The 10,126-nt window shown below is 30.7% G+C and overlaps 1 protein-coding gene across 2 annotated transcripts in view; it reads right to left on the bottom strand.

Moving 5' to 3' along the window:
• Positions 1 to 1,019: 1,019 nt before the first annotated feature.
• Positions 1,020 to 10,126, bottom strand: part of LOC110096473 (general transcription and DNA repair factor IIH subunit TFB4) — a 28,871-nt gene continuing 19,764 nt past the window's right edge. The window contains exons 8-11 of one of the 2 annotated variants that reach the window (XM_020822449.2): positions 10,024 to 10,092; positions 9,287 to 9,363; positions 2,285 to 2,380; positions 1,020 to 1,370 (exon numbers count right to left, since the gene is read on the bottom strand). In XM_020822449.2, coding sequence (XP_020678108.1) covers positions 1,307 to 1,370; positions 2,285 to 2,380; positions 9,287 to 9,363; positions 10,024 to 10,092 — 306 coding nt within the window. In that variant the 3' untranslated portion in view covers positions 1,020 to 1,306. The remainder of the gene's footprint in view (positions 1,371 to 2,284; positions 2,381 to 9,286; positions 9,364 to 10,023; positions 10,093 to 10,126) is intronic. The other variant, XM_020822448.2, reaches the window with a different exon arrangement.

Below are 10,126 nucleotides of genomic sequence, written 5' to 3'. Positions count from 1 at the left end.
GTTAATTATTTATTAAGTAAAATAATATATAATATGTATTATAATATATTAAAATATATGTTAATGATTATCTATGTTATTCAAAATAATATTAAAATATATTATAATATATATTGGGAAGCTAGTACAGTAAATTTTATTAAAATAATATATAAATTATATTATAATATATATTAATCTATGGCTCATTAATCAATTGCCATGATGCTTAATAAAGTTGATATGAATTCACGTGACAGGTGCTTTTTCTTCTTTTGGGAAATAACGTGACAGCTCCTCATGAAAGTGGACGGGAGGAAAAAAAAAGTCGGGCGGGAGAAATGAAAATGGACGAGCTTGGGTTATTTATTTGTTAAATTTAAATATTAAAAAATTATAATAATAATCACCTAAATTTTATTTAAAAGTGAAATATTTCATATTTTTATAAAAATTTTGTTTAAGTTTTAAAAATCCCGCCAAATTTTAAAATTTTTTAAAAATTCCGCCTAAATTTAAAAATTCCCTCCCATGGCTGGCGAGCCAGCTCGAGCCCGTTAACAGCGACACGAGCTCGAGTTCGAGCTCGACTCGAGCTCGAGCTCGCTTTCTATCTAACGAGCCGAGCTCGATAAGTACTAAAACTCGATTCGACTCGACTCGTTTACACCCCTAGATTGGTCTTGCAAAGATGCTCAAGCATATAAATGTGAAGATCCATTGATAAAAAAAATTAAAATGAAAAAAAAAAAACAAAAAAAATATATTTTCATAAAAAATTCAAAAAAAAAATTCAACTATATTCTAAGCGCACAATTTAAATTCATTTGATCTTAAATCATATCAATTTTTAGTATTATTTGATTCATCTCATCAAACCAATCAATTTGACTAAAATTTATTGAAACAAAAGTTCAAATACTTTGAAATAAAGTTTTTTTTTTTTTTACTTCAAGATTCAGTCCCAATCAAATAGTTCCATATCAAAGTTAAATAATACCACCTAATGAATCATATCAACTTTTATTGAAATAAGGAGGTTAGATCATAATTCAATTTCAATAATAAATTTTTATAAAAAAAAAAAAACAAGATTATAAATTTTGAGTTATGTTCAACCTCAATAAAAAGCATAAAATAGCTTTATTCACAGCCCCAGCAAAATACGAAGAAATCATAAACTACAACCTAAACAAAGCAGAGAGCATCATCACTTGCATCAGTTACTTATAACTCCACCTAACAAAAGAGCAACGCAGAACCCATATAACCCACAAAACTTCAAAATCTACTCTATCAGAAAGAATTTGGGCTTCTGGTCTTATTCTTAAGCCTTCCTTATTGTATCTGAAGCTGAGTTAGGCTCTCGAGGAGCCTGATTGAATTCAGACCTGAAAATGGCATAAGATTCACATATTATTACTAACCAGAATAATGCGGCTGAACATATTTTTTGGCCATAATTGCAATGGTTTCAGACCAATGAAAGCTAAATTATATACTTATAGGCAATATTTGTTTCAGCTTTTCTACTACTTTGTACCAGGAAAAGCTGCTTCTTTAGCTTTCCATCCAATACTTCTGAAATAAAAACCTTGCCTTTTCATGTTAAAGATATTCATATATAGGGAAGATCTAAAAACAAAAAACCACTTTATCAAAGAGTTGAGCATATAAGTTTGATATGAACTTTCTGAGTGCTTCTGCTAGTGTTCAGTTCAACGACTGGCAGAAAACTCTAATTATATGAAACAAGAAAAAAGCTGAAAAGCCCTATGTTTAAGGTTAAAAGCAGGCCCTCAGTTCGCCATTTGTTTGCTCAAGTAAAACATGGCAACATAAAAACAACATAGTTCGGTATTTGTCAGAGCAATCATGTAAAATGATGAATATTAGGAGCTGGAATATGGATCCATTTAGGCTTCATTTGGGATGGTTTTTCTCTGCTTCTTAAACAGCTTTCGAGTAAACAAATTTTAATTTTTACACTAAAAAGTTGTTTTACGAAGCAGGAAGAAAGTCATCCCAAATAAAACCTTAATAGAAAATAAATTTACATACACCTGGATTTCAAGGATTTGTGTAAAGAGGCAAAATTAGTGCTAGTTTCAAGACATTGTTCCTTGAAACTCTCTTTTATACATTTTCCAAGTTCTAAAAAACGGGACCAGGCCATGACCGAAAGCCAGACTGAATTTAATTTCTACAGGGAATACTAAAAAGAAGTCCTTATTTACTTTTGAGCTTAATACTAGAAATGGAATGCTTCAAATTGAAAGATGTTGTAGAAGTTAAATGAACTAACCCACAGGTTGAGCACTTCCTCTGATGTTGACAGAATATTGACAAGCAGACTGAGCAAACATATCCCATGTCAATGGTCTTCTTGTGACAAAAGCATCTAGAAGGATTGCAGAACTCGAAGCTCAGAAAGAAAACAACAAATGCTGTTATGCAGTTAAATGCAGCAAGAAAATACACATACATTTATCTGTAATCAATGAGTATACAATTAAGGCATCAAATTTATAATTAAAAAATGCACCACAGTTACAATGGATTTGATAGAACATTCAACATGACCTGTAGCATCTATCAATAATTCAAAAATAATTCCCATTTGTGTTGAGGTAAAAAAGATTTAGCAAAAAAATGAGGAAGATTCATTAGTTTCCTTAGTATTATTTATCTTTAACTTCTAAGCTACCTTTTTGACATATTTGCGGCATGAAGCCAAGCAGAATGTACTTGATGGATCATCCTAACATACCGGCCTATGATGCACTGACACTCCGCTTAAAGAGGGTATGCAGTGTCGGACACGGACACAAGTCGGACACGGCATGGACACGTGTCCGACACGGCATTGGAGTGTCACAATTTAAAAAATTAAAATTAAAATCGGACACGCGTGTCCGGTTATTAAATGAGGTATCGCTAGGTACATGCTCGGTACTGCTCAGTACGTGCTCGATACCGCTCAGTACATGCTCGGTACTGCTAGGTACATGCTCGGTACCGCTCAATACAGCTAGGTACATGCTCAGTACTGCTAAGTACATGCTCGGTATCATTCGGTATCTTCCCATACAAACAACTTACGAACTTTAAAAACAAGCAGAACTTCAAAATTACGCTTACAATAAAATTTTGTTCTAGGGGCAGCGCCCCCTTGGACACCCAGCCATGGTTTAAAATAGCGCAATATGAGGCTCGCCTTTGCGCAATTCCAATAAAAAACGCCTCGATGCTCACGCATTGAGTTTGTTTTATGAGGCTTGCGCCTCAACTTGGTTGAGGCAAGCCTTGAGGCCCGTCTCGCTTCACTGGCATGAGGCTTAACGCCTCACGCTATATATATTAAAACTTACATAAATTTTGAAGTAAATGCCCGACATTGGACTCTATAGGAGAGGAGGAAGGGGAGAGAGCAGTTCACCATAATAATGATTCACATGAAGAACCCCTTAGTGATGACAGTGCTGATGACTTATGAGTTCTTATGTGATATGTCATTGCTTTTATTTTTGGAAAATGGAATTATATGTTAATGAAAAGAATACTGGGATTTGGGAAAGATAGAATTTTGAGTTGAACTATATTTCATGTTGTCTTATTATTGAGATATTTTGATTTCACTTCATATCATATGCTTTTTTATGTTTTATATTATTCACTCATTAGTATATAAAAAATTTATCATTTTATATTTACGTAATCTTTTGATTTTGAGGCTTACGCCTCAAAACGACGTAATCGCCTCACGAATGAAAAACGCCTCAATACCCGAATACGCAATTTTAAACATTGCCCCCAGCAGACCAATATATTGTTGTATTCATGTTGTCTTATTATTGGGATATTTTGATTTCACTTCATATCAATTTAATTTGATGTATTCATATGTATGATTGGTTTGTTAGCAAAATGAGCTCTGCTGCTGGCGGGAGTGGATTAGGTGAAGGTTCAAAAGAGCTATCTGTAGAAACTGATAAGCTGTTATGAATTCATGTTACAAAGTTAGGAAAAACATTTGAATGATGGAATGTGTCATTCAAATGCAATTATTGTGGTGGCACCTACAAAGGATCTTATTCTAGAGTGAAGGCACATCTACTTAAATTTTTTGTCCATGGAATAAAAATGTGTCCTAAGATTACTATGTCGCAGTTGATTGCTTGTTATCTTTACTATAATGTCACCTTAATTTCTATATATTATATTAAAAAATTATAATGTAGTGTCCACGCCGCACCCGTGTCATATACTTTTAAAAATTGACGTGTCCCGTGTCCGTCTCATATCGTGTCCGTGTCGGTGCATCATAGATGTCGGCTCAAGTGCTCACAGAGTAATGCTACATTAAAACCATCATAATAATCATCAGCTTTACCCCAAGTATTTGAGTTTGTTATAATGACTCATTTTTCATTTATTTATATTAAATGTTCCCTAAGGTGTTTGCATAGGCCTTGCACACCTATCATGTTATGTGTGGCTCCATATTCATTGCAAATTTTCAACTTCTCTCAATGTTGGCTTAGGTTTACAATTGTCCAATATTAATTTTACCTACCAATAAAAAAAATGCATTTACTACCTTTCATTTTACATATTGTAACCAAAAAATAGTATTTTTTTTAACAAAAAAAAAAATTAGTATACATGATATTATTTTATAACATAATGCTCAAAATACACTTTTTCTATTTTAACAATAGAAACTTAATTCTAAAAATTATATACTCATCTATAACATAATTCTTCTGTATGATAAATATAAGATATTCAAACTCATAATATTATTTTATCTTCTAGTAATATTAATTAATATTTTTTATTACCACGCCTCTAAAATTACATATCATATTCTCAACCTTTATTATGCTAATCCTAAAACATTAACCTTTTAGAAATTCTATCAATTATTATAATTTTTTACTTATTTCAGCATAGCTTCTACATTTATAGAAAGCATATAATCAAATTCCAAGATTTAAATATCCGTTATAAACATCTTTATAATAAATGCAAAATATATGAACATAGATTAATCCTTGATGTCTTATGATCTCATTGGGAATTCCTTAGTTTCTTTACAAGATTAATAATTATCGTGTGCATATAATTAATAACTACAATATGTTTCATATCTTCCAGTACACACCAACCAATTCTCGTGTTACTAAAACAATATACCTTTTAAGATAAAAAAATGAGGATCCTTTCTTTTTACTATTACTTTTCTAGTAATATACTTGGCACAAAAAAAGGCCTCTATAATGTATTTTTCTACTATAAAAATTGAATATCCATTTTTGGCTGACACCAAATCAATTAGTATGATACTTAAATCATATGCCTTTCAAGATCAACAAAAAAGAAAACCTTTCCTTGCTCTACATAAATTTCTAGTAATTGCCTAGGCAAAAAAATTGCCTATATACTATATTCTTCAAATATATATAAAAAAAAAAATCAATTCACCAATATCAACGTAATATTTTAGTTTATATTATATTACTCTACTCCATAACTTGATTGTACAACTTCTAATCTTAAGATTCCCTTATAATTAATGCAATCCTATGATCTCATTTTTATTGAAAATTGGTACAAAAATACTTCTTGTTATCATATTTGAACAATTATATCTACAAACTATTTATAGTGAGAATCTATGTTATTTGTTATTGTAATATTTCCTCACTATTGAGAAGATGACTATTTATTATATTTTGTTTTAAAATTTCTTTTTTTGTCTATATATATAAGCACATATATTACATATCTCTCCCTCTTTAAAATGGTATCAAATCAACGGCCTAAAATACTCCTAACCTTCTCTAAACACCTCATCAATGTTGCACTCAAACTTCCATCTCCATTTGCATGCTCTCACACTTCCCTTTGATTGTGATCCATATGTGCTCCACCGGCCTCTCCTTCCATGAGATCCTCAACCCCATCATTGACTACTAAGGAAGACTTTTGTTCTCATACATTGATGATGTCTATCAATACTCTTTATCAATACTTTATGATGACTCTCCTTGACATAACTCTATCAACACACTATTGATACTTCCATTCAAGGATCTTATCAATGTTATCTCCAACACAATTCTATTTGTCAAAGTCTTTGCATTTGATTCGCAATACTATCTCTTTCATAGATCAATCATGCTCCTTGATGCTCAAAATCTCAAAGAAATAAAATATTTAACTATATTGCTAGTCACTACTGATTTTAATCTCAAATTGACATCTTTTATGACACCTTTAGCTTATAAAGGAGTGTTTCCACATCTAAATTATCATATGTTAACTATATATAATTAATAAAAATATAAATTATTTATCATTGTAACATTTCTCCAATATTGAGGATATTCTCTTTTATTACATATTACTTTATTATTCTCTTCTCTTGCCTATATATAAGCACATATGTGTTTGTGCCAAATAATAATTCAATAAAAGATGTAGCCCTTATAATTCTCTCCCTCTTCTAACACTTATCAAATCAATTAGCATACTCTTCATTTCAAATTTTATCACAAAAATCACCCATAACTTTACAAATATCAAAAAGCATCTCATCTTGAACCCAAAACTTTACTTTTATATACTCCTTTAGAACTAACCCCATTTCACCTTTTTTGATTTAAAATATAATTCATTAGTATGTTCATTATACCATTCTAAAAGTATCTATTTCACCAAAATCTCATTTAATAATTTCACAAAATGTCAATTTCATCTTTAATTGATGTCTTAACTTTAATAGATATTTAATGATAATCAAAATTTATAAATCTTTTACCTCTTTCCTTTTCTCCTTCCTAAACTATTATAAAAATCTATACTACTATTAAAAAAGAGAATTGACATCTCATCAATCTTTAACTAATTTCCTATTTTAGCTCCAAGATAAAATACTATTTTATCTAATCTTAATTACTAAGTGGCCAATAGTTTAATATATTTCACATTTTTTTAATGTAAAAAATGTTATAAAAAACGCCAAGTAAATTCTTCTAAATCAGAATATTTTTTTTAACACACGTACACTCACATTCCAAGGGTTGATCAAAGTAATAAAAAATAAATTGAATCAGTTGTATTGTAAGGCCACAACCTTTAATCATTTCCGCATCCGGTGACCTGATGCAATAATTTGCCCTCAACTTGACATAAATGATTAAAGGTTGAATAAATAAATTCAATTGTAAATTAAAAAAAAAGGTTAATTAAAATTTACAGTTTATACATATATATACTTCAATTCAAATGACAACTTCAGAAGATATAATATTAAAGGAAATAAACTTAAATAAATTAGTTCGCTAAATTATTATAGTATAAAATTACAAGATAGCTTGGAAATCCTATACAATTTTTTAAAAACATACAGTGAACATTAAGCTATGGGCAGCTAGTGCATATCCATTCTTCCTACATATTTAAAAGAATTCTAGACTTATAATCATTTTAAGCTTGATAATATTTTTGCCAAAATCTTACAAACATGACTCTTTCCTCAATAACATTTTTACCTGCTTACTTCACCACCTATGATGCATGGACACGGACACGGCGACACGAACACGACACGACACGGACACGGGACACGGCTTTTTTAAAAAATATAGGGCACAGGTACGGCGCGGACACGGCAATACATTTTTTTATATATTGTATATATATTAATGTAATATTATATTAAAAATGACAAACAATAATAAATGAATGACATGATAACTTGTCTAGCTTATATAAAATATTTAGTATAAAATATCTAATACAACCACAAAAATATAAGCAAATAATCACTTACTACAACATCAAGCATTCAAGCTTCAACTACTAGGATTAGCTTTAGAGGTTTGTTTTTGGCCTTCAATATCATCATCATTGAATATCACTGCTTTCAACTCTGATTCAATAAGAGAAAGATTTATAATTGTACAAAAAGAGAGGAGATGAAAATACCTTCACTGCCAAAGAAATGAAAATGAAAATATTCGATGAATGGGTATTAAATGCAGACGTTGATTTGGTGTTGTGGATAGGAAATAAGAAATTTAGTTTAAATCTCGTCAAACATAAGAAATTATATTTAAAAAAAAAAATTCTAAAATATTTAAGATACGCGTGTCGGACATGCGTGTCCAATTAGTTTTTAATATTTTTTTAATCGGACACGTTTTCGGCATGTCCAACACGTGTCGGAGGAGTGTCGGACGAGTGTCGGGTCGGACACTGCACGCCTCTTTGAGGAGAAGTGTCGGTGCATCATAGTTCACCACTAATCTCCTATTGTAAGATTTTTTTTCAAAATTCTCATATTTTACAAAAACAATTGAAATGAAACTATCCCTTTGGTCCTACATTAAGTTTAGCTCAACTATAGAATTCTAATTTCTCTCTCATAAATTTTAATACAATATCTTGAAAAACTACTACTCTTCCAATATATTAACAACAACATCAAGCCTTTATCCCACTATTATAAATATCATATGCTATTGTAAATTTAATCATAGTCTCTCCATTGCATTTCTATCTTTCATTACACTTAATAAGAATCATCTTATAGCCCATCCTACTAAAACGTATATATCCATTTTATCATCCAATTCATCCCAGTAATTATCATCTCTTTATTAGGTATGAGAAATCATAGTTCATCAATATCTTCCAAAAAATATTTAAAAACTATTTTGTAAAACAACTTGAGAAGCAATAATACTAACCACATTTATAATATTCAGTGCCAATAATTAACTTTTAGCAGTCATATTATCACCAACCCTATTTACCTCAATAATTTTATCTTTGGACTCTTTAAACACGAACTATCCCTGCCACATTCCTATTCTTAACCCTCACAACATATGATAGTATTTAATCTTCCCCAGCAACCCATAATTCTAACCCTTTCTATTTAAATAGTTGAAAATAAAAAAAAATTAATTCTTCCTCTAATCATTATGCCAATTGATTCTCATCTTCCATTCAAAGTTCCTAAATTTCATGTCCTAAATCTTAAATTTAGGCTTAGTTAGCAATTGGATACTTTTATCGCAACTTAATTAAATTATAGTGTTTTATGCACCGGTTATATCCTGTTCATTTTTTCCGGCGTGTCCTACCAAATCCATGCCTTTTGTCATCACAATCTAGTTAGATTATCAACCAGCACTTTTGGGATATATAATTAATTTAAGAAGACATCATATGAGGAATTGATAAGGGGTTTAACAAAGAAAAATTAGATAATTAAAAGCATAGGTACACATACGAGGCACGAAAATCCACGCCAGCAGGTTTTGGAAGTTGCAGGAAATTGCGTGATTGCAAGTCAGTTGCAAATACTGCCTGCATGCAAACATCCATAATTAGAAGAATAAAATCAAAGGGTAAGATGCAGAGATATCCAATAAGACCTATATTTATCATCCATGACAACATTTTGGGGAATAACAAGAACATGAAGTTGTACAGGGAAAAAAGCAAATGGGTATGATGAATCAAATGTAACACAACATTCCAAATAAAGCTCTAAGGAAATCACCAATTAACATAATGCCGCTTATAGTTATCACTTTTACTTACAAGCAAAAGACATGTCATCAACAGAAAGCGATCAATTGCTAAATAACATTTTTAATGATATGCGGAATTTATATTCGTGGGATGATGACTGAAATTAACGAGAGACAACTCAACTAATAACTTCCATATTCAAATGCATCCTTCAGGTTACTCCTAGCGTAGCTGCAGTGCTAATTATCCCATACCCTTACGTATATAATTAACTCATTGTCCAATTTTGTTGACTGTCATGCACTAAAACTAGATGGAACAGATAACAACAAAACATTTTAGCGAAGAAAACCGTTGAATTCAAAATGAATTTCCAATTAACAAAATGAAACCAGTAGTTCGTTGTTGCAGCATTTAATGGTGCTTTATTTTTGCAGCTATGTATGATATCCTTCAGATAATTGTTAACACAAATGGAAATCAGAAACTTACTGCAAGATATTGAAAAAGACCATCTAGTTGTGGAGGCTTTAGATAAATTCCACCAGTAATATATGAAGCCTGCAAACATAGGACTCCTGAATATGTATAGAAA

The sequence above is a fragment of the Dendrobium catenatum genome, unplaced genomic scaffold (genome assembly GCF_001605985.2).
Source record: "Dendrobium catenatum unplaced genomic scaffold, ASM160598v2 fragScaff_scaffold_156, whole genome shotgun sequence".
Lineage (NCBI taxonomy): Eukaryota > Viridiplantae > Streptophyta > Magnoliopsida > Asparagales > Orchidaceae > Dendrobium > Dendrobium catenatum.
This window is presented reverse-complemented; position numbering and strand designations above follow the sequence as displayed.